The sequence below is a fragment of the Sminthopsis crassicaudata genome, chromosome 1 (assembly GCF_048593235.1).
Source record: "Sminthopsis crassicaudata isolate SCR6 chromosome 1, ASM4859323v1, whole genome shotgun sequence".
Lineage (NCBI taxonomy): Eukaryota > Metazoa > Chordata > Mammalia > Dasyuromorphia > Dasyuridae > Sminthopsis > Sminthopsis crassicaudata.
This window is the reverse complement of record NC_133617.1, coordinates 738,481,978-738,506,831: the sequence shown is the minus strand read 5'-3', so window position 1 is coordinate 738,506,831 and position 24,854 is coordinate 738,481,978. Positions and strand designations below refer to the sequence as shown.

General features: G+C 44.0%; 1 protein-coding gene across 12 annotated transcripts in view; it reads left to right on the top strand.

Annotated features, from left to right (window-relative positions):
- SLMAP (sarcolemma associated protein) overlaps positions 1 to 3,010 on the top strand; it is a 121,015-nt gene extending 118,005 nt beyond the window's left edge. For all 12 annotated transcript variants that reach the window (XM_074284293.1, XM_074284285.1, XM_074284294.1 and 9 more), the window contains one exon: positions 1,158 to 3,010. Coding sequence is in view for 7 of the 12 variants with exons in the window: in XM_074284294.1 (XP_074140395.1) it covers positions 1,158 to 1,250 (93 nt within the window). In the remaining 5 variants the exon portion in view is untranslated. The remainder of the gene's footprint in view (positions 1 to 1,157) is intronic.
- Positions 3,011 to 24,854: the final 21,844 nt, after the last annotated feature.

The window sequence follows — 24,854 nt, the reverse complement described above, 5'->3', positions numbered from 1 at the left end:
TAACGTTCTGTCTGTTTCCTTTGTGGTGATACTAACCGTGAATTAATTCCAAACATATCAGTTGTTCAATGTTCAGCTTTTAGCTGGGTCTTTGTCTCTCGCAAAAGCAGAGTAAACTTACGTCTCTAATGCTGCAGTGTCGGTCAGTACTTTCCAAAAGAAAATGAAAAGTTCACTCAGGTTCGAACAAGAAATGAAGAGTTTGCCTCTCCATTATAAGCCAGCTTATTTTTCCTCCCCAACTCATTCCCTTAATAGTGTGGCAGTTATTTAATACTTTTTCTCTTTTCACTGTGGCTGTGAAGAAGATGAAAAAGGATGAAATTGGAATAATGGACTCGTTATCTTAAACCTGATTAAGCCTGCCCTGCTCTTCTCTTCCGATACACCCTTGGCCATAGCTTTTAGATTTCTGACTTGTTCATAGAAGAAACTTTAGTTTAAAAACAGTGGATTTGGGATTTTTTTTTTTTTTTTGCTTGTTTGTTTTGGTTTTGATGGGGTTAGGGGTGGAAGATGATCAGTACCCACTGAAAACAATTGAAAGGAAAGCTGACCACAAAATTTGGTTGGTCAATAAAAGGAAAGATTTCAAAAAAACTGCTAAATTGAAGCCTACCTTAACACAGACTTCAAACTGTCTATTTTTAAGTCTTGTGTGGCCTTCAGGTCACACTACCCTTGGCCCAGTCTGCACTCACCCTCTCGTGTAACTTAAGTTGCTGGATCTTTAATTGAGAAACCTAAAATTTAGTCTAAATGTATTGTGGGAAAACTACTCGGTACAGTTCCTTATTTTAGACTGATGGGAAAACCTTGGTAATAGCACAAAGAAAGGAGCTTGAATTCTGAGAGGTTTAACGGAAGTCTCTCTTCTAGGTGCCAAATGTGTAGCCAGGTTGAGAACGACTAAGGGCATTTCCTCTGACGCGTTTTCCTTCTGCACAGTTGGCCACTGGAGTTGGACCCGCTGTGCACATTGCCTTTTTTGTCTTCCCAGCTTAAGAAGTCAACCTTTTCAGATAGTGAGAGGCAAAGTTAAGGTTCTCTGGGCTTTGTCATGAGTTCTCAAGACTCTGAATGGAGGGCTTAGGTCACTAGGTGGTATGAAAGGCTGAGGGAAATGTGATATTGACTCTTGGTTTCTTTCTACACAGAGACACTGGCCTTGGATGCCCATGTTGGCAGCTCTGGTAGCTGTGACAGCCGTAGTGTTGTATGTACCAGGCCTAACCAGAGCTTCACCATGAGAACTTTGGTTGGTTCCGTACCCTGCCCTCCTCTTAGAAGCTGGCGGGGAGAACAGATCCATTTTCTTCCTTTTTACCTCTTAATACAACAAACAAAAGTGCAAGAAAAGGACAGTCGGGTCATTGCTTTAAATTGTATAAAATGTATCTGTCTATAAAGAGGGAATAAAATTGTGACTTTATTCTACTGTAAGCAATAATTTGCTTGCAATTTTTCATGTAATTTTTTTAATTAGTATGTTGAGATTCTAAATATTATGGTGGCCTAAAGTAGGCTTCTTGGTACCAAATTATTTATAACATTTAGGTTTATGGCTATTTTACTCTAGATGCTGATTGCCAGATAATTCATTTTCTGATTGGACACCCAAACCAGACAACTGATAAATACATGGGAAAAGAGGCACTCTGTGCTCAGTGCCTATCATTTTGAAATAAATATATGCACATATATTTTTTTTACATATTGACACCATTTTTACTTGCTATAAACCACTGAGCTATTGGGAACAAGACTTAGAGACAACTTCTACTTCCATAGATTTTTCAAGGAAAAGACACATTTGGAAAAGGTTCTTCTGTTTTAGCAGTGACTTGAGAAATATACATGCTTTTGTGCAGCCTGAAAGTGACTTGAAGATGTGGATGGCATCAACCTGGAAAAACTTTGTAATGGTGTGTGTATTTTCTTGAGTGAACTGAAGTATTTCTGGGAGCAAAAAAGTTAACCATTTCACAACTACAGCAACAAGTAAACCAAACTATTCAATTGGAATGTAATTTATTCAACTTTATGCATTCAAAGTAAAGAGATCTTTACTTTCTCATCTACAACATTTTAGGAAGCATGGTTTTTTTTTTTTCCTCCTCACTTATTCTTCCAAACATTGCTTTAAAAAAAGAAAAATGTGTCTTCTTTAGATAAACTTTTATTGACTTAACTTTGTTATGAGAGTTTGGAGTGCATCTATAGCTAATCGATCTACTGGACGAGGTGAATTTCTGTAAACCCAGGGAATCTTAAGGTTAGGGATGCAAATGGCTTGGTTTTTTTTTGTTTGTTTGTTTGTTTTGTTTTATTTTTGTCTTTTTTTTTTTCTTTCTTTCTTTCTTTTTTTTTTTTTAACTGAGTAGTTTTGTTCATGAGAAGCACTACTTCAGTTGGGATCTTATCAGTTAAACGCCCAAGCTACGAAGTGAGCTCGACGGTTATGTCAGTAAAGTTTACTGAAGTATTAACGGAGTGAAGATTTTTTAGAAAATGGAAATGAGAGAAATCTCACCGAATTTGGCTTGGATTCTCCATGGCAATCTACAGGTCTCGCCAAATACTTAAATAGGAGTTTAGCATATAATTTGCCTTGTGAGGTTTTGGGGGTCATTGTTTATATGTTAAAGGTTATATTTTCAGCGATTGGGTATTTGCTGTTGGGAGAACCATTAGATTTATGGAAGAATTAGTCCGCTGATGACTTGTAGGAAATATCACCTTGTTCATTTCACCATTTTTCTGTTGCAGGAAGCTCTTCCCCCACAGAATGCTCATATGCCAGTGGTACTCTGTACCTCTTGTATATAGGTTATTGCAAATATTGTTCTGAAATGCTTAACTTCAGAATTACATTTTTTAAAGTAAATAATTGTTTTAAATCTATTTTGTAAAGATATAAAGTACAATAGAATTTCTGGAATACAGATTAAACTATTTGCACTAACACACGTGATGTGCATGATTTAATAAAATAACTTTACTCTCCCTATGCATGTTTGAGTTGGATCTCATTTGAAATCTTTAGGGTTGATGATACTACTGGGTTCATAATACACCTGTCCTTAAGTGGCAGTATGACGGTCAGCCATATGTGCTAAGTTTGGTATCCTGAGACATTCCTAGACATCGGGAAGCCTTGTTTAACTAGACCATACTCCCAACTTCCTTTTCATAATTGACAGTGTTGTGAACCAATCGAAAGATCTAGTCCCTAAACATAAATAGTGGTACAGTTATTCATGGTATGGGGTTTCTTTGGGGAATGTGAACAAGTTTTTTTAAGCAACATTTCTATCTTCTTGTCATTCAGTTTTCCACGTGGATATTTTTGTCCGAATACATGCAACAAACACTGAGATATTTGTAATTAGGCAAGATAACGACAACCATTTCTACCATCTACAGATTTATACATATGTATGTCCTTAACTTTTTGAATACCAATTCAAAACTCTTGTGGCAACTTCTTTATTCAATTTGCAGGAGCTCAAGTCATGTTTTTTAATTAAAGAAAATATTTTGAATATCAAAAATGTTAACTAAACTTTTTGTTTGAAAGCTGGATGTATTCATTTAAAGGCCTTCCATACTTATATATTAAAAAAAAAATCATCTAATTTTATTTCAAGCAAACACCATAAATTATTGGTATTCCTGCAAAGACAATACCTTTATTTAAGCAATGCTTTTGTTGCCAAAAGTAGGTTTTTGTTGCTTCTCTTAGAATTGTTAAGGACAGGGCAATTAGGTGAGGCAGCCCTGAAGTCAAATTTGGCCTCAGACACTTAAAACTTCCTAGCTGTGTGACCTGGGGCAAGTCACTAACCCCAATTTCCTCAGGGGGGGAAAAATTATTAAGGACTTGAGTATATGCCTGCATAAATATGTACACACATACATGCATATATATGTACATACTTTTCCTCATTAACCAATTGGATTTATTCAACTTTATGGATTCAAAGTAAAAGTTGGGTTTTGTTTTGAACAAAGATATTACTTCCAAATTTGATCACTTATTTATTTGCCAAACCTAAATCCAGATGCCTTTTTGTTTCCAAAGATCAAAGGATGAATATTTGTCCCCATTAAAGACAAGCAAAAGAGCATGCTCCTGGCTCAGAAGGCAGTCCACAATCCAAGTAAATGTCTGAGTGTGTTCGTCAGGTGCTTGTTTGGGACCCTCACTTCCATGCTCTGAGACAGTCTGTAAATCCCCGTTATTTGTAATGATTCATGGAATCATCCAAGTAGGAGGAACATTAGAGACCATTTTATCCAATCCTCTTATGTGCAGAGCTAAGGCGACCTGAGTAAAATGACAGTACCCAGTTCAAGGCTCACCTGGGCCACCACCTGAAAGCACACAGACACAGACACGTGCACCTACTGCGGGCAGGGGCTCTGCTTGGACCGGCCTGTGTCAGGGAGTTTGCCTTCTGGGTGAGGGAGAAATTCCATCTGGAAGAACTGAGGGGAAAACTGAGGTCTCATGAGACTTTTAGCCAACATCCCAGTCTAGCATCACAAGCGGGGCCAGAAGTGACATCTCCCATTCCCCTTTTCCCTCTGTCCAGATGCCGGTCCTAACCCTGGTGGCTAGCGAGGACTGCATTGTCCTGGAAATGTCTTTCTGAAAGTAGCCCATGCTGCTCAGTTGGCCAGTGCCTCCCTCAAGGACTTTGTGCAACTTTTGGCAAGGGCCTTTGTAATTGGAGTACAGAGCCAACACCTCTTTCAGTGAAGGCAGGGCCTAGACACCATTCGGAGTCAATATAACCTACCTGCTTAAGTCATCTTCCTGTGGCTCACAGACTATTTTTATCCTCTGGTGACATCGTCTAGAAATGTCCTTCAGCATATCTTCCACAGGGAATTTTAAAAGTCTCTGTCAGTGTTTTGACCTTTCAATTTAGTCAAGAAGTCAGCTCACCTTTGGAATAACATTTCTCCTTTTAACATATTTGTAATATATTAATGTGGTTGTCCCTTTATTTTTCTTTTAGTAATTTGATTTGTTCTAAGTACAGGCATGTAGGACATGATTTTGTGTGAGGACCAATGATTAGAAACAACAATATCACTAATTACTATTATAGGACTTTAAGATTTACAGAATTCTTTACAAATATTCTCACATCAACTTCGGGAGATAAGTATTGTTATTATTCTTATATTATGGATGGGGATACTGAGGCAGGCCTTGGTGAAGTGATTTGTCCCAGGTCACTTGATTAATGTTTGAGGCTAAATTTGAACCTAGCCATTTCTGACTCCCAATTCTAGCTCTATCTACCTGCTTCCTTCTCAGCTGAGAGCTTTCCTCCTCCAATCATATTTGTCACTTAGATGGTCAAGGTTTTACTTCTCTGCCTCTCCCCACTTCAGCTCCCTTTGGAATAAATAAGTAGATAATTGTCATGTCTTCCAGATAGTGGGCATCTGAGGCAAGATTTGAAGCCGGTGTGCTGACTTCTGTCCCAGTACACCATCCCCTGTGCCATCCTGTCACAGTGACCAGTTTGTTTAGCACAGTTACATTCATGATGACTTTCAGATCATTCCTACTTCCTTGATCCGTGGTCCTCCAGGTTAGATGCTCCAGCACTTGGTGAACAGAAGTCTCAAAGGGCTGCTGATTTTCTAGGGGCTCTTGAAACAGCTCTGAAAAGAAATTATCCCCATGCTTTAAGGTAATTAAATGCCCTTACTTGACACAAAATCAGCAGATGGAGTGAGGCAGATACTTCACAGCTGAGAGCACTCTAGGAAACCATGAAAAGCAAGTAATTGATCATTTCTTAGGGGAGATTTTAGGCCAAAAAAGAGGGTGAAATCCATTTTTGCCCCAGGCCTTCTGATAATTATCCCTTGGTCACCAACAACCCCAACGTCATCTGAGCAGTATGCCTTTGCTCCATGAATTTGTATCCACAGGCTTTGAGCTTTGGTGTTGACCGAAAGGGGAAATGTCAAGGTAAGCAATGTTGATGGTAAAAGTTTTATAAACGTTTTTTCCCACACAGTCCTTAGATCTTAAGTTGTTTTAAGATTTTCTTTGTCCCAATTGTTACATTTTCTTTCACTGAAGTTTCCTAAAGATCAGAGCCCCTTTTCCCATGTCATCTTGTGACTCTGGGCAAATAGATCACCTAATATTTCAGAACCCTTGCAGCTCTCTTAATTACAAATGAGATAGTCAGTGCAGGAAATTTGTAATTTCCTCCTTGGAAGTTCCTTCACCAGGGAAATCACAAAGTCTGGATCAAATTATGTTTCATTTTCTTTTACATCAATCCAAATCCATTTCTCTCTAACTTTAACCTCCTTGGGCTTTGATCTCCCTAGAGCCAAGCAGAATAAATATACCTCATCTTCCCTTTAGATTAGGGTAGGATTTTGCCTCAAATCTGTTAGAGAATGTCTCCAGGTTTGACACTTGCTTCAACTATTGTCAGGGGTGAGGTACCATTCTTGACCCCCTCTCTCATTTGTTTTCTCTTTATCACTGTCCATCCTTAAATATTCCCAGAAATGTACCAGGTGTGGTCCCACAGAACTATCATCTGTCTTCTTTCGGGGACTGTCCTTGGAGCAGCCTAAAATCACCTCACCCAGGGTTTTTGGGGTACCCCATGGCATTGTTGATGTCTGTTAAACCTGCAGTCCCTCATGGCTCTGAAGGCCCTTTTTCACATGAAATAAGACCTAACTAGAAGTCTCCCATCCTGTATTTGTAGTTCCTATATTTGTGTGTTTTTTTAAATAACCAGGTGGGAGACTTTTTATACTGATAAAATCTAATTCACTGTATACAGGCCTTTGTTTTGGCTCTTCTAGAACCTCCATTCTCACTTAGGAGCTTCATGAAGCCAGTATTGTGTCTAAACTGGATATTGTGCAGCCCCCTACTTCAGCCCTTAAACACAACTCTGGTTTATCAGTGTGAATAATTACTGATGGTTAAATATCTGCCCAGGTGCACCCGAAATTCTTCTGTAACTCAGTCTTAGGGACTTGCCTGTGGCACATACCTTATGCCATGACTGGATCGATGCTGTCAACTAGAAGTGAAGGCTGCTAATCCCATGCATAGGGATCCCTACAGGCTACATTATTACTTAGAAAATCACATAGTATTATTAGATGTATTTTATTCTATTTTATTTCCTTTGGTAATTATTTCCCAATTACATTTTAGTTTGGTTTGGGCCATACATAGGAGAGCCGTGGCCTTAATGTGGCCACTTGGGGGCTAACTGACCACTAAAAGTCCATTCCAGCTCTTAATCTCTGATCCTATGTATCAGTGAAGGATCTTGAACCCAGGTTTTCCTGGAGAAGACAAGACTTACCCACTTATCTACCATGTCAGTCTGTCATTGCGCAAGCAATTATTAAGCACTTAGTGCATGCCATACTGCAAAGCATAAGCAGGAGGGATACAAAGTCAAAAAACAGTCCCATCTCACAGTTGGATGGGGGAAGATAAGAAAACCATGAGCTCACAAAGGGAAAATAATAAGGCTACTTGTACAAGGTACCTATTATCAGGGACTTGAAAAAATCTAGGAGGGAAGGAAAAGGGAAAGAGTTCCAGGCATGCTGGACAGCCAGTGAAAGTGCCCGGAGTCAGTTTTGGTTTCCTAAGAAGGATAATGGCAGCTACCAAGTCAAAGCACCCAGCCAAAGGTAGTAGTGAAAAAGGAGCCGAGAAGAAAGCAACTGGTTCCATGTGAAGGCATTAGCTGTGTTCATATTCACAACACCAAGAAGATACCAGACGCAGGAACTAAAGGAATGAAAATTGCATCTAATAGTCTCCAGGGCAATATTCTTGAAAACCAGCTTAATCTGCCCAGTGATTGCTTTTCTTTGGTTTAAGCTGATTACTGAAGATGAACCCTTTTCCATGGAGTGGACTGTAGTCAATACAAGGTGTGCTTCATGGCCCAAAAATGGCAGCCCATAATTGAATCCCACATTGACATCAATACTACCTGTGGCTACTTGTCCCACCTTGAGTTGGTTTTTCCAAGAAGTGCAACCACTGGTTCTTTAATACCTTTTATGTCTTTCATACCATCGGATTTGTAGCAGCAACAATATCAACAACTAAAACGATTGAAATCATGATCTGGGAAGTACAAATTATTCCAGAGCAGAACTAACTCCAGACAGCAGTGGAAACACATAGAAAAGACTTAAGTGTCCATTTACCCTCTTCTTGGTGTTTTTGTTTAAAAAGTTAAGATGGCTCAACATCGGATTTCATGAAGCTGGGTGGTGACACTGGAAAACATTCTGAAGGTGAGACAGGCAGAAACATAAAAGACTCGGAAGAGAGGTCAGGTTATTAAAGGCCTTCAGAGCCAGAGGGTTTTTATATTTGATTCTGGAGGGAATGATGAGCCACTCCGAGTTCCTTGAATACAGGTCAGACCTGCACTTGGAGGTCCATCTGACAAGTGATTGGAGGTGAACTGGAGCCGGGAGAAATCAGAAGCAGAGAAACAACCTGGAAGCTATTGCGCTAGGCAGTATTGAAATATTACATATGATAGGGCCTGCACCAGGGAAATGGCAGTCTCAGGAAAGACTGAAGTGGGGGCCAGGCTATGTGACAGAAATTAGGGAGATAGAAAAGTCCATAGGGTTTGTCAGTTAAGAAGGGGAGCTTTAGAGAGAACAATTTGAGTTAAATAATGAGGGAAAAGCCAGACTGCAGAGGAGAGCGAGGAGAGGAAGGGGAAACACTGACTTAACTTGCCTCCTCAAGGAGCGTAGCCACAAAAAGGGGAAAAGTCTAGAATTGGGGATGTTCTGATAAAGTGATTTTTTTTTTCAGAAATGGGGGGACATGGCGTGTTTGTAGGCAATAAGGAAGCAGTTCATAGGCAGGTGAGATTGGAAGGGATAGAGGGGATGATGTGCTGGAGAAAATGGGATGGAATGGGAACATTTGTGCAAGGAGAGAAGGTTACCTTGGCTGCCTCATAAACATCAGTTAAGTGAATATACTCGAACTACAGAACATATACAAGTTGCCCAATGATTTAAAAAATACATATAGTCAGGGTTCTAATTCACTTACATTTAGTTCATGTTCGGGATTAGAAAAACACATACATTTATTATTAGCCAAAACCTTAATGGAATACCGGGAAAGTGGTGTTCCAAGTGTACGATTTCTGCTGAAATACTCTAGCAAAATAAATACCTAATATCCAAGAGCTGGAGCCTCTGTTTTCCCATTGCATAATATGCCTACCTCAGGTGTCTTTCCTAAATGTCTCGGCTGTGTCAGCAAGAACTCTTGAAGCTTTCCTTTCACTTGCCTTGTACCTGTGAGCTGTCTGATTAAACAAAAGGCCAAAGAGACAACTACTCCCTCAAAAGCTCTGCTTGGTCAGGGAACCCTTTGGATGGTGGCTGCCAAATTTCACTGATCATTGTAAAACTTGGCAGGGACATCTGTGAAAGTGAGAACGTCTTTCTGTCATCAGCTTAGAGCACCCAGTGAGAAATGTCACCTGCTTGCAGTTTTCCATGTTGTATTCCCCATAATGAGGATACTCGTGGAAGGGGAACAGTGAAATGAAACTGCTCGTGCTGGCCGATCTAGGAGAGTCAGGCTCAGGATTTGTTCTACAGCTCCTGCCCGGGTCACTAACAAACAGCCAGGTTCTGCTCCTTCAGAAATGTGCCTGCCACTAAATGAAGCCAAAGATTTTAGCTCATCACAGAGACCTTCAAGATCATCTAATCCAAAGCTTCTTAAACTTTGGGTGATCACGGAACTGAATGTGGGAGCCGTGAGAAATTTGGCAACAGTAAAAAGTATTTTTGAATGTTCCACCAAGATTTAATTCTTTATGTAAAAATCAATGCATCCATCTCATTACTCTGCACATTTGCCTTCATCTTTAGTAAATGATAAAATTATGTGAAATGAATGAAATGTTTTCAAATAAATTTCTTTGATGTCAGTAAATGTTTGATTTGTGTATCTACTTTATGTAACGTGCTCTCCTGGCAGTTACAATTAAAAGGCCCCTTACAACTTTATATGCCTATATATTGGATCTTGGGTCACAAAATTATCTCAGGCGAAAATGGGTCATGAGTGGAAAAAAAGAAGCCCTGATCTAATCAGCCCTGTTTAACTCCCCAAACCATGAGAGGTTGGGTTATTCGAGGGAGCAAGGCCATAATGACCCATAGTTAGCTTTTACTAAAAATATTTCTTGAAAAGGTGTGAGAATGGTGAAACCAAGCCCCCTTATCCAGAGTGGGGCAAACAGTAGGCACTCAATAAGTGCTTATTGGCTTGAATCATACGTGCAGGCCTAGCACTTTAATGTCCTTGACAACTCGGCTCTCACTTAATTCAAGAGACTCCTTTGTGGGGTCAACAAGCAATGATTAAGCACCTACTGAGTGCCTGGAACCATGATAAATCAGAAGTCCAAGAAGGCAACCTTAACACAATGCAGAGGAACTGCTTCCGGTGTGTCACTGAGGAGAATTTGAGTTTATAATTGGATATTGTTAGAGATAAAAATTAGCACGCGGCAGCTAGAAGGCGCCCTGGGTGGAGCACCCGAGCTCCAATCTCTGCCACTGGCTTTGTGGTTCATCCCTGGCAGCTAAGGTGGTCATTGGTGGCAGCTTCTGCCCCCTTGTGGCTGGTGGAGAGACTGCAACCCCTGGGCTGAGAATCCCGAGCCAGCCCGACGTTTGGGGTCTAGAAAAGCAAGATTTCTCTAAGAGATTCAGCCACGTGGTCGGGGATACTGCGCATAAGTAGGATAGGAGCAGGAGCTGGCCCGGGTTTGAGTGGCGGGAGGAAATTCCCTCTGCTCCTTCAGGGGGGAGTAGGAGGGGACTGTCCACACTCGCCTGATCTGCCCGGACCCGAGGAGGCTGGGCCAGCTCCCGTCAGCCCCCTCGCCGTTCCTCTGCTTTAACGTCCTGACTGTGGCAGTGAGCGTTTATGCAGCGCCTGCTGTGTGCTTTGCCCATAGCCCTTTCGGTCCCCACAATAAGTGCGGCTTAGGTGCTGCTGGCCCCATTTCACAGTCAGGAAAGCTCGATTCGGGGTGAAGGGACTCCCCAGAAATCTGGCTTCGAGCTCATTAGTTGCCATCTATGGGCGGAACGGCCCCTCTCCCTTTCTGCCGCTCGTGGCCTTGGTTTTAGGACCTGTCTCCGGGCACTTTCACCAGAGGGCGGGCTCGGAGGCAGCAGGAGAAAAGCTCCGGGGGATTCTCGGGGGTCGCTCAGATTCACCAAAGCGCCCCCAATTTGGCGCCCGCCCATCCCCGGCACTCTGCGCTCGCCCCGCCCGGCCGCGCTCCGAGCCCCCGCTCAGAAACCCCTCCCAGAGGGGCGCCCATTTCCCCCTCCTGTGGAAGCTCCAATCAGCCGCCACCTCCTCCAGGAAGGCCTCCAGCCTGCTCCCTTCCCTCCTCCTCATCTCTCAGCCGGTCTCTCCTTCGGGCCGGGGTCCCGGGCCCGCGTCCGGGCCAGGGGGTGGGGTTAGCCGGGGGGCGCTCCCTCCCCCCGCGGGCCTGATTCCGCAGGGCTCGGGTCTCCTGCTCGGGGCCATTCGGTCACGGCCCAGAATCACGGAGCCCGCGGGCGTCGGGCCTTTTTATAACTAAGCCCGCTACTTCGACCGCCGGGCGCCGCCGACTTTTATTTCTTCTGGGCCTCGGGGCGGCCCCGTGGGGGGTTCTAAAGGTGCAGTTATCCCCATTCTATGACAGGCAAACTGAGCTTCACCAGCAGCTGGCTGACCCATCCGAAGCTTCCTGGCACCTCCGACCCTCGTGACCCCGTGGCGGGTTTTCTTGGCGGGGCGGTCGGCCACGTCCTTCTCCAGCTCATCTTACAGAGGGGGAAACTGAGGCACACAGCATGGAGTCATAGCTAGTAAATCCCGAAGCAGGACTTGAAGTCCGGCCTCCCTGCCTCCAGGCTGAGCCCCTGAGGCCCAGCGCGGCTTCCCAGCCCTTCTTCCCCCGGGCTTTGCTGCATTCAGCTCAGCCACCCCGGTCCCTGCCACCTGGGATGTCCATCTCCCCCTCCTCTTCCTCCTCCCTCTTCCTCCTCCCCTCCTTTCCCTCCTCTTCCTCCTCTTCCTCCCCCTTCCTCCTGCTCCCCCTCCTCCACCTCTTCTTCCTCCTCCTCCTCCTCCCTCTTCCTCCTCCCCCTCCTTTCCCTCCTCTTCCTCCTCCCTCTCCTTTCCCTCCTCTTCCTCCTCCTTTTCCTCCACCTCCTCTTCCTCTTCTTCCTCCCTCTTCTTCCTCCCTCCTCCTCCCTCTTCTTCCTCCCTCCTCCTTCTCCTCTTCCTCCTCCTCTTCCTCCTCCTTTTCCTCCTCTTCTTCCTCCCACTTCCTCCTTCTTCCTCCTCCCTCTTCTTCCCTCCTCCTCCTCCCTCCTCCTCCTCCTCCCACTCCCCCTTCCCCTCCCCCTCCCGGTCTCCCTAAAATTCCCCCCTTCTGCAGGCCCTCCTGGTGGTGCCTGCGGACGCCCGGGTGCATCCCGTCCGGAGCTGATTTGTGGTTGGTCCTGGAGGACCGGGGCCGCCTTTTCCCTTTCTCCGCGCCCTGCTGCAGCAGCAGCTGCTGGCACAAATAGCGCCCAGCCTGGCCTCGGGAAGTCCTGTGTGATCCTGGGTGAGTCACTTACCTCGGCTTGCCTCAGTTTCCCTAAAGAGGATAATGACGTTATCGGTCCTCCGGGCTTGTTGAGAAGTTGAAATGAGATACTAGTTGTAACCTGGTATAGTGTTTGTTTCCTTCTTTTTTCTTTTCTCTCCAGCACTTAGCAGAGTGCCTGCAGATAACAGGTGCTTAATAAATGCCTGTTTCCTTGATTGAAAATTATAAAGTAGGGGAGGCCTTGGGGGAAGGGAAGGAGGAAAACAAATTTGGAAGACAAGGTTTTGCAAGAGTGAATGAAATTATGTATATGTTTTGAAAATAAAAAAGCTTTAAAAATTAAAATTAATTTTAAAAAAGATTATTAATTAGGGAGCACAGACAAAATAGTTTCTAAAGTCCCTTGTTGTTGAAATTTATAACCCAGGGGACTTTCAAAGGCATATTTACTATCATCCAAGCGGTCTCCACCTTTTGTGTCATGGCGAGAGAAACCAATGAACCGCTTCCCAGAATAAGATTGTAAAACAAAAACAAAAGTGCAAAAGAAATCTATTGAAATAAAGTTAAAAAAAAAAAAAAAAAGAAAATTGTAAATTTTCCCCATCCAAATGCATGGACCTCCTAAAACCTCTCCAAGGGGCTTCAAATTAAGAACTGTGAATTATGCTAAATCAGAAGTAACTTCCAAAGTGACCTCCTGTAATTTTGAGGCTCCCCTTAGCCATGCTTGACCTTGGTGGCTTCTCTTCTGCCAGAGAATGAGTTAGCTGCTGTATTTGGTCCCTTGCACATGTGCTAACTGGAAAGCTTTGTCCATGAGGGTTTCCCAGTAATGAGCAAAATGGGGAAACTGAGGACTTCTCACAGTAATAACCTTGGGTAATTCAGCACCAAGGATCTGTTCATCATTAAGGCTCTTGCTCTACCAATAGAAAACGTCTAAGAGATAACCCTTTGACCTTTACTCAACTGCTTCTAGAAGAACCTAATAAAAAAAGGCCTCGAGTCTCCAAACTAGCTAACTCTGTTTGTTGATTGAGATAGCCCAAGGTAAACCAAGTCTCCTAAATTATTTTAGAAACCTTTAACCCCTCTGGCTTAATCCATTCCTTACCTCTAAATCAATCTTCTAGTTGGAGGAATTATGTGGTTTCCCATAAAACCATTAACTCAGGCAGATGGAACCTATAACCTAAATTTCAGTAGATGAAGCTCTGAGGGGTTTGGGGAAAAGGGAGTTCTTTGTACAAACCAGACAATAGAGGGCCCGGATGAGCTCAGGCATTTGCAAACATTGGGACAAGCTGGCCACGGTCAATTTAGGCAAACCCACTTGCAATAAGTCAATTAATGGGCCTGACTAGAATTTAGCAACCCTTTGCTACTTCCACCTGAGCAAGCAGTGAAAATTAACGGGGGAACAAGAGGGGCCGGTTCCTACCACTATTTAATTGCTTCTAACTCTGTAATCCGGGCCTTTTCTCTCTGAGAACCCAGTGAGTGGACTGCCCACTTCTAGGAGATTCTAATAAAGCTTCTGATCTTCACTCTGAGAGATCTGAGCAGTCATTTTGAGTTAGGGGTTGCCAGGCAGCCGTCCCACACAGGAAGAAAATCCCAGCAGCCCTGTGACAGCTAAGGAGCCATCTCTTCCCCCCTCCCCCCAAAAAAACCCTGCCCATATGAGGGTGAAACAACCAAGTTAGATTTTGTTAGAAACAGACATTAAGGGGCAGCTAGATGGAGCAGTGGGTAGAGCACCAGCCCTGAAGTCAGGAGGACCTGAGTTCAAATTTGATCTCAGACACTTAACACTTCTAACCCTGGGCAAGTCACTTAAGCCCAATTATCTTAACAAAAACACAAATATCTAGATAGATAGATAGATAGATAGATAGATAGATAGATAGATAGATAGATAGATAGATAGATAGATGGATAGACAGACTAGATAGATAGATAGAAGTATAGGACAGACAGAAAGATAGATAGATAGATAGATAGATAGATAGATAGATAGATAGATAGATAGATGGATAGACAGACTAGATAGATAGATAGAAGTATAGGACAGACAGAAAGATAGATAGATAGATAGATAGATAGATAGATAGATAGATAGATAGATAGATGGATGGATGGATGGATGGATGGATGGATAGATAGATAGATAGATAGATAGATAGATAGATAGATAGATAGATAGATAGATAGATAGATAGATGGATGGATAGACAGACTAGATAGATAGATAGATAGATAGATAGATAGATAGATAGATAGATAGATAGATAGATAGATAGATGGATGGATAGACAGACTAGATAGATAGATAGATAGATAGATAGATAGATAGATAGATAGATAGATAGATAGATAGATAGATAGATAGATAGGAAATAGCCATTAAGTCTCCAGGAAAACATGGAAGGTGTCAACAGCCTCCTTCTGCAATGGGAACCTTGCCCTGAGGAATGAATAAGTCTCTGATCTTGGCTCAGGACTTTGAGAAAAGTGAGGAAAGCTTTGCTCTCAGCTTGTCCAGAAACCATTGGCCTGTCCTTGAAATCTACCCTATTCAGTTGGCAAGTCAAGACTCGGTCTTGAGCCAGCCTTCAGTTCCTTCAGACTGCTGAGTTGGTTCTACCCAAGACCCACAAGGAAATCCAAAAACACGCTCATTGCCATGAGCTCAGGCTTCTGTCTTTTCCAAGCCGTCTGGAAACTCTCATTCACCTTCCTCGACAATACCCACCCACGTCTTCTCTTTAACCCAGTCCTGCTCCCCACTTCTGGGTGATGAAGGAATGCTAGTGTTCTCCCAGGCAGTAGCTTTCCTCCTCCACCTTTCCCTCCCTTCCTCAACAAGATCCCTTGGCCTTGAGTGTCCACTTCCTGCAGGGCCTTCTCAGATTCAGTGTCATCAGCAAACTTTTGGTTGGAGACTCCAAGTTGGGCCTTGGGCCTGCCCCATCTCAGACACTTAGTAGCTATGGGACTCTGGATAAGTCACTTAACTTTCCTGACTTTCAGTTTCCGTTTCTGTAAAATGGGGATGATTTTCTTTGCACCCATCTATTCATAGGTGGTTGTGAGAAGTGCACTTGAAAGATCCCCAAATACCATCAAAATGGCCTTAATTATTTAGGGAATTATGTCACATGAAATTCAAGGTGCTCTTGTGTCCGGCTGACCTGTTTCCTGAGCTATGAAGCCCAGAAGAAATAGATACTAATATGGAGCATAATATTGATGGTCTTTAAAGAGCACAGACCTTGGGTTGTTTTTGCTTCTGTTTTTAAACAAATATCATTTGGTTAGTTCCTGCTTTCTCTAGTGCAGTTTCCCCAGAGCTCTATCCAAGTGGTCTGTGAGCTTCAGCCCACAGCTGTCCTATAAACCAACCTTAGCTGCATCCCCAGACCAACACAGAATTATGGCTTTCCGGCTTTGGGGAGTCCGCCAGGGGGATACTGGAGTCTCCTACAAGAGAGGCATTGTAGCCCGGGACTTTCAGTAACCGCTGTGGTCAAAGGACACAGACTTCCCCTCTGTGAACTGTCCATCTTTCCACACATTTTGTCCAATTGTGGTTAACGAGGGAAACTGACTTCCTTTTTCCATCGGTTCACTGGACATAAAATGATTCAGTCTGGTAAATATTTCATGGTGCGAAGCAGGGAAAGTCCTGGCTGCACTTCTCATGTCATTAAGTCCTTTCTCTCTTGTCTGAACCTTTCTTGGGGCAATGAAGATTTATAAACCTTTACTTTTTCCTATATGATTATGTCTGAAAAGTTGTCTATTCTGTTTCCCTCAAAAAATAGTCTTTCATTTCCAAACCAACTCTCCCTTCAAGTGTTGATAAAGACTGAAAAGCGACACAATGGTTTTTTAGACTCCCGGCCCTTCGGAAATTGGTTTCTGGGAGGAGACGGAGCCCTCAACCTCGATTTTCCAAGGGCCAGGAGGGCCAGCGCCAACTGGAGCCACAGGCAGCAGGTCCAGCTGGAACCCGTGCTGTGTGGGCAGCCTGGAATTCTCTGTCCAGAATGAGCCTAGATTGGGACGTGGAGAGCCGATTTTGCTCCATTACCTATTATCTGAGTGACTTTGAATAAAACCTTCGAACTCCCTTAACCCTTGGCTGTTAAGGTTCCTTCCTGTTCTAGAGCTAGGGTTCTCCTTTCAAGCAGAAAGCGTTGAGGAACACTGGGTCTGGGTTCCACTTGCTGGCCAGCCCATTTGCTTCTTGTACAGTCTTTGTTTTGGGGAAAACCCTGCTGGGTTAGGGGAGAGGGAAAAGGGATACAGGCAAAAATGGACCTGCTCTAACACAGCAGCATGACGACAAATCAGTTCTGGATACCCTGGGCTCTCACCACCCACATCTCTCCCTAGACACGAAGCCGGAGCCACCCAGGTCAGAGGAGTTTGGGGAGTCTGTGGCAGCCCCGGAGCACAATCTGGGCTTAGCATTCAGCTTGCTTTGGCTCAGTCTGGGGAACACTGAAGTTTTATTTTGGGGCAGACTTTGAAGCTACCAGAAACCTACTCTTGTTCAACCTCTTCTTATCCCTGCTAAGCATGTACCCACACACGTACATATGTACACACAGAGACACAGAAAGTAAACCACACTAGAATTAGAAGGAATTTTAAACAAGCTAGTAGAACCGGCTCGTTATTTTTGCTTTATTGATGCTTTTTGTGTGTTACGCCCCAATATATACAATCCTTTCCTAATAGATCCCTCTTTTATAACAAAGTACACACAAAAAAGTGATGTGTTATGTCTGAAAGTGTATGCACCATTCTGCACCCATAGTCCCCCACATCTCTACCAAGAGGAGATAAAGACATTTTTTATCATCTCTTGTCCTGGACCAAGAATGGTCGCTACTATTTAATCTGAGTCTAGTTTCCTTTAACTGGCTTTTTCTTGAAAAGAATCCAAATGTTCTGTCTGATTTTTGAATTATGAGATTGATCCAGGGGCTCATTCTAATGAGCCAATACACTTTGAGGTTCTCCTTTATACTCCATCACTAGAGATGGTAAAAGAGGAAAAGAACAAATGGAGGATTTATGGGGAAATGGGCACACTAATACATTATCGGTGGACTTGGAAATTGGTCCAGCTTCTCTGGAATGCAATTTGGAACGATGCCCCCAAATTTACCAAACTGTGCATATGCTTTGACCCAGCTATATCACTGCTAGGCTTATGGCCCAAAATAATTAAAGAAAGAGGAATATTGACCTTTATATACCAAGAAAAAAAGCAGCTTTTTTCATGTTACACAAAAATTGGAAACTGAAGTGGTTTCCTCCTTTTGGGAGATGGCTAAAGAAATTGTGGCATGTTAATGAAATGGGATATCATTAAAAATTATGACATGGACAATTTCAGAGGAAAGTGGGGAGACCTTTGTGAATTGATACAGAGTAAAGTAAGCAGAGATAAGAAAAATGTAAATAATAACATTATAGAGAAAAGCAAGTTGAAAACTTTAGAATTGAGTTCATCAGTGAAATGATAAGCCACAATAACAGGAAAATAAAGATGAAATATGCTATTCATTTCCTAATATAGAAATACTGAATTTAAAATGCAAGAAGAGAAATATGTTTTTGGAGAGGGTGAATATTAAACTTTGATTTGATTGTCTCTGAAGCTCCCTCCCTCCTTCTCTTTCCTTCCCTTTCCTTTCCTTTCTCTTCCTCCCTCCCTCTCTCTCCTTTTGTCTCTCTCCCCCTTTTTTCTCCCCTTTTCTGTCTTTCTTTCTCTCTGTCTCTCTCTGTCTTTCTGTCTCTCTTTCAATATCCAAGGATAATGAAAGACAGATTTTTAAAGTGAAAAATAGATAAAGTTGACAAAAAGAAAAGAAAGGGCTCTTCCACCAGGCACGTGCCCTCCAAGAAACAGGCTCCCCGGCTCAGATCATTATATACGGCAACAACAAGAGTATAAGATGATCAATTCTATTGGCTCTCGTCAACAATGAGATGATCCAGGTCAGTTCTAATGGTTTTATGATGGAGAGAGTCATTTGCACCCAGACGCAGAATTGTGGGGCCTGAGGGTGGATCACAATATAGTATTTTCACTTTTTTTTTTTTAATCTGATTTTTCTTGTGCAGCAAGACAATTGTGCAAATATGTATAGAAATATTGCACTGTTTAGGGGAGGAAGTGAGGGAGAAAAAATGGAAGACCAAATTTTACCAGGGTGAATGCATGTGTTTTGAAAATAAAAAGCTTTAAAAAAGAGGAAATTGCACTCTGAGTCATGAAGACCTGAATTCAAAACCTTCCTCAAACACTTAATACCTGTGTGACCTGGGCACTGACTGCTTAACTTTCCTCACCCTCAGCTTCTTCATCTGTTAAATGGGGGCATTAATAGCCTCTACTCCTAGGCTTGTTCTGAGGATCAAATGAAATAATATTTGTAAAGTGCTTTGGAAACCATAAAGTCCGATAGACACACTGGCTAGATTCGATCAGTGATGATAGAGTGTCTCCTAGCCCTTGTCTGCATTTTTAGAAGAGACCATCAAATGCACAGTTTCCAGGGCAGCGATACATCGCCATGGCAGTCCTGCACCTTTTTATAAAACATGAGTAAAGCCATTCGCTCCCACAGCTTGGGACTGATTCACAGTTTCCACGGGGGAAGTGACCTTTTGATTTGTAGGCAGGTAGAAGCTGTTGATGGGATTTGGATTCCCTTCCACCTGCTTCCCCAGGTGCGAAGGTTGCCATAGAGTAAAGAAAATAAACGAGTTTCATTGCCCTTTCCTGAGTTCCAAAAAAATCCCCAAATCCAAGTTTGGAAAAACTAACAGCATCTCTCCTTTTTCTACTCTTTTAGGATAAAACCCTCCCCTGCAGTCCTCTGCTGATGTTGGTAGTCAATCATCAAACCTTTATTAAGGGCTTACTGTGTGCCAGGGATGCGAAGAAAGGCAAAAGGAGCTCATGGACTATTGGGGGATTAATGGATCATGGAGCAGAAAGAATACTTAAGGTCCAAACTTACCTGTATGATCTTGGGTTGCTCACTTCACTTTACTGGGCCACAGTCTCCCCCTCTACAAAATGGACAGAAGAAGCTTTATCTTGTTCAGCTATAATATTATGGCCTCTGTTTATTGGCTCCCCGGGCCTGGATTTCCCCATCTGTAAAATAAGGGGGTGATCTCTGAGCTCTGCCCCAGGGTTGGAGCTGTGAGCCTATAATATGGTAGGGAGGGACCTTGAGTTCTGGGACACACTTCTCTAAGTCCTTTGCTCCTGAAAAGGCTTCCAGGCCATGACTAAAGGGTGGACGAACTGGGTGTCTGCTGTCCCAAGACCAGCCTGGCTGAGGGCAGAGAGTGACCACTTCCAGAGCTTGGGCCACCAGCTAATGGATTATGTCCCGAGGGTGGCAGCTGCCCAGTGAGATACCCAGCCAGCCGAGGTATTCTAAGTGGCTGTAAAATAACAGGGGAGAGGAGGGCTGCAGCCATGACCGGCCATCCACGTGGCTTAAGCACCCCAAAAGACGTTCCATTTTGGTGAATGAGCTGGGGGTTTTACCCATCTATCCATGGTTGGCAAGCAATTTCCCTCATAAAAACCTTGCAGCTGGAGGCTTCCTTCTCTACACAGCCCTAATCGCATTGAGCGAAACTAGGAATGGCTCTGACCTGGCAATGCCAGGTAAGTCCAGGCAGAGGAAGTGGGGGCCTAGAGGACTTATTTCTGAGCAGCCTGTTTCCCATTAAAAACCGGCAGGTCTTGTAAGGAGAGCAGAAGTTGGACACACCCCAAGCCTCCGGCTCCCACCCGAGCCTTTCTCTAGTCTCTACTGCAGCCCCCCTGCAAATCACCGGGAATTTATCTTGAATGTGCTTTGATGTTCTCTCTGTTAGAATGTGGGCTCCTTGGGGTCAAGGGATTGTTTTGTTTCTTGTTTTAATGCTTCCATAACCCTGGTGAGTGCTGGGCACATAGTAGGTACTTTTAAATGTTTGTGAGTGGATTATATATGGTTATATATATATATATATATATATATATATATATATATATATATATATATATATATATGAACAAACACATATACACATATATGTTATAGTTGTTGGGTTGGTTCACATAGATAGGATTTATATATATATAAATACATACACATACACACATACATATTATAGTTGTTGGGCTGGTTTATATAGATAGGATTTATAAATATATATATATATATATTCATACAGAGAGGATTTATTTATATATATATATATATACACACACACACACATACACACATACATATTATAGTTGTTGGGCTGGTTTATATAGATAGGATTTATAAATATATATATATATATATATATTCATACAGAGAGGATTTACATATATATTTTTAATACGCACGCGTGTATTATGTATTAGAGTTGTGGGGTGCGCTCACACAGATAGGATTTATATATATATATATATTATACACACACACATACACACATATATATTATAGTTGTTGGGCTGGTTCATATAGATAGGATTTATAAATGTATATATATATTCATACAGAGAGGATTTACATATATATTTTTAATACGCACGCGTGTGTGTATATGTATGTATTAGAGTTGTGGGGTGGGCTCACACAGATGGGGTTTGGAGCTTCCAGGCTCCGAGTGGGAGGAAGGCTGGTGCTGTAGCCTAGAACCCAGGGTCACTCCTCAAAGATCAGAAGGGTCAGGATTCATATGCAAAAGCTTTTACTCTTTTAGTCCGTCCTCCCCTCCCCCCCCATCATGTCCCAGGCTCCTGGATGGAAAGAGCCCCCAACACCATCTAATAAACAGTTTGTGGCAAATGAGGAAAATGTGGCAAGCAGAGTTAGGTGACCTCACAGCTAAGTTTCGTCTGAGGCTGGATTTGAACTCAGGACTTTCCGCCTGTAGCCCCGGCCCCACCCAGCTGCCCCTGGTGTATAGTAAAGCCCTAATAAAAGCTTATTTTGACCCCCTCTTTAAGGAATGTGAAGGGAAATCACAGAAATGAGTCTGAAAACCTTTCCCTTATCTTGATTTCCACACCCTGCCTGGGAAGAAGTGGGCTGCCTGAGGGTTCCCAGCTTTCTGAGGGGTGTTTGTGGGCCCGGCCCTGCCCGGGACTGGCAGCCGGAGGACATGCTTGGTGACCGTGGCAGCGCTCCCGGTGGATGGCACATTATGTCTGGGTCCCCAGCTGCCCTGCCTACGTCCCAGAATGGCCAGGGCTCCCCTGGCCGCCCAGTGCAGCCTCCAGGCCTTCCTGCTTTTGTGGGAGCTTTTCCTTCCTTGAGCCTCTCGCTGAATGGGGAACAGAAACAATTGAAAGGTCCAGCTTGCTCCCAGCAGCCCCCTCCCCCAAGCTCTCGACCTTTGTCCCTCCCGTGGGCAGCCCTGGAGAAGCTCGGGTGGAGCTTGAGTTTAAGGTCTCCCTTCTCCCAGCAGAGGGCTTGGGGGAGGCATGGGAACCCCACTTTTGGAGCCGGCCACTTTCTCTCGGAGGACTTTGGGAGTCCAAGGTCCTGGAAGTTCAGTGATGACGGGAACTTGGGAATCCAGGGGAGCAAGGAGACCTGTGTTCTGATGCTGCCTTTGGCGCTGTCCAAGGTGGGGCCCGGGCAGGTTAGTTCTCCCTTCACCATCTGCCCAAAGGGTAAAGAACCATCATTACAGCATTGCATTTTCACTCTTTGTTGTTCATTTATATTTTGTTTTCTTACTCATTTTCTTTCTTTTTTCTTTTTTGCTGAGGCAACTGGGGTTAAGTGACTTGCCCAGGGTCACACAGCCAGGAAGTGTTAAGTGTCTGAGGCAGGATTTGAACTCAGGTCCTCCTGACTTCAGGGCTGGTGCTCTATCCACTGCGCCCCCTAACTGCTCCTTTTCTTTCCTTTTTGATCTGATTCTTCTTATGTAGCAAGATAATTGTATAAATATGTTTACACATATTGGATTTAACATATATTTTAGCATGTATAATATATATATATATTGCAATCCAATGTGGGGGAAGGAGGGGAAAATCTGAAACCCAAGGCTATGCAAGGGTCATTGTTGTCAGTTTATCTGTGTATATGTTTGAAAATAAAAAGCTTTGTAAAAAAAAAAAAAAGAAAGAAAAAAGAAAAAAAGAAAAAAAAGATTAAAAAAGAGAAAAATTATCTGTGCATATGTTTTAAAAATAAAAAAAGAATCATCAGACATATACCTTTTCCCCCTGCCTCCACAAATTTGACACCTTGATAAACTAATCCGCTCTACCTTTCTAAAGCACCAATAGTTTTATCAGAAACTGATAAAAATCAAAATGGAAGGATCTGAGAGGAGGATCTAGCATCTGGGTAGATAGAATTCTGGGCTTGGAGTCAGAAAAACTCATCATTGGGAGTTCAAATCTAGGCTCAGACACTAGCAAGTCACTTCCCCCTGTCTGCCTCAGTTTCCTTGTTTGCTAAATGAGCTGGAGAAGGAAATGACCAACCACTTCAGTATCTTGGCCAAGAATACCCCCAATGGGGTCATGAAGGGTGGGACAAGACTGAAAAATGACTCGTGAAAAACAACACACACAGTGTCTGCGGGTAGATGATGGTAATCTAAGAGCCGAGGGGCTAGCCACCTGGGGAAGAGGCAAAGGTCTCCTGTAAGGGTGTTGGGGCAGAGCCCCCGAGTCAAGGAAACGGGAGATAAGCCCCTGGAGGAGCAGCAGGAAGGCCATTTGTAAGCTGTGAGAAGGGAGGAAGAAGGTCAAGTAGACTAGACCTTTCCAGTCCCCTTTGCCCCCTCAGACCTCACTGATAAACCATCCTGGGGAATGTTCTAGGGAGCACTTAGTCAGCCGTCTGCAAGCCAACCTGCCCTTTACGGCATTTCTTCACCCACTCTGAATGCACTGTTCCCAGGGAGGGAGATACTGGGGCGAAGGAGATGGATGGAAAAGAGGGAGCAGATCACAAGGGAACTGAGCCACAGAGAACAGGATCATGTGGCTTGTGGGCATCCATGGCAGGGTCAGGACTGGGAGCATCCCCCGCCTCCAGGGTCAGGACCGGGAGTGTTCAGTGCTTCCAGGGTCAGAACTAGGGGCTTCCAGCGCCTCCAGGTTCAGGACTAGGGGTGTCCAGAGCTTCCAAGGTTAAGTTGTGGACCTGTGGGAGCCGCTTCAAGGGGGGGCCACACCCTCCGGTGCCTCAGTGACCTGGCGTGGCACCCGGCCAGGGGATCGGAGGCCCGAGCTGTTGGGCAGCTGCCCAGGCTTCCCCGGCTGAGTCAGACGCCCTCCTCTCCTCCTAATCTCTCCCTGACTGAGCGGGGAGATAAAGAGTCCATTCCGGAACCGAGGGATGGGTAGGCTTCGTGGGCCAGGAAATGACTTGTTGGTTTTTCTGTGGTTAAAGGTTTGGGGCGAGGCTTGAGTCACCCCAGGGAGGAGGTCCGAGGCCGCAGCCAAACCCTCAGTCAACAGAGGCTTCTCCGTCCAGCTGCCACACCCGCCTAGGCTACTGAGCCAGGGGTCAAGGAGAGGCCGGAGATCTGAGGCACCCGCTGACCCGAGACCCGCCCTTGACCCCGCTGACCCCTCCACGACCCAAGTTCTCCTTCCCTTTGCATCCTCTCTTCACTTTCTCTCCATCCATTCCCTTCTCCATCGCTTGCAATCTCTTCTGACTCAGCTGAAACTTTCCTCCCTCCATCCTCGGCCACCATATCCCGTGCCCTTTTCTTTGCCCTCATGAACTTCCCACTCTGGCCTTTGACAGGAGGCTCTTCCCAGCCTCTCTCTCATCAGTGTGATCTCTCATCAGGGGGCTCACCCCCCCATAAGCCCAGGTCTTGCCCAAAGCTCGTCCCTGAGCCCTGGTCTCCTCTGAAAGAACCCTGGACTTGTAGTTCCCAGACCTGGGTTTGAGTCCTGCCTCCTGATCAATCACCTAATCTCCTGTTATCCCATCTGTAAAATGAATCTGATTAGCAAGCTTTCCTTAAGCACCTTAGGTATAACAAAGATGCAAAGAGAGGGGCAGCTGGGTCACAGGTGGATGGAGCACTGGGGCTCATCAGCCAAGTCACTTCACTCCATTTGCCTCAGTTTCCTCATCTGTAAAATGGGCTGGA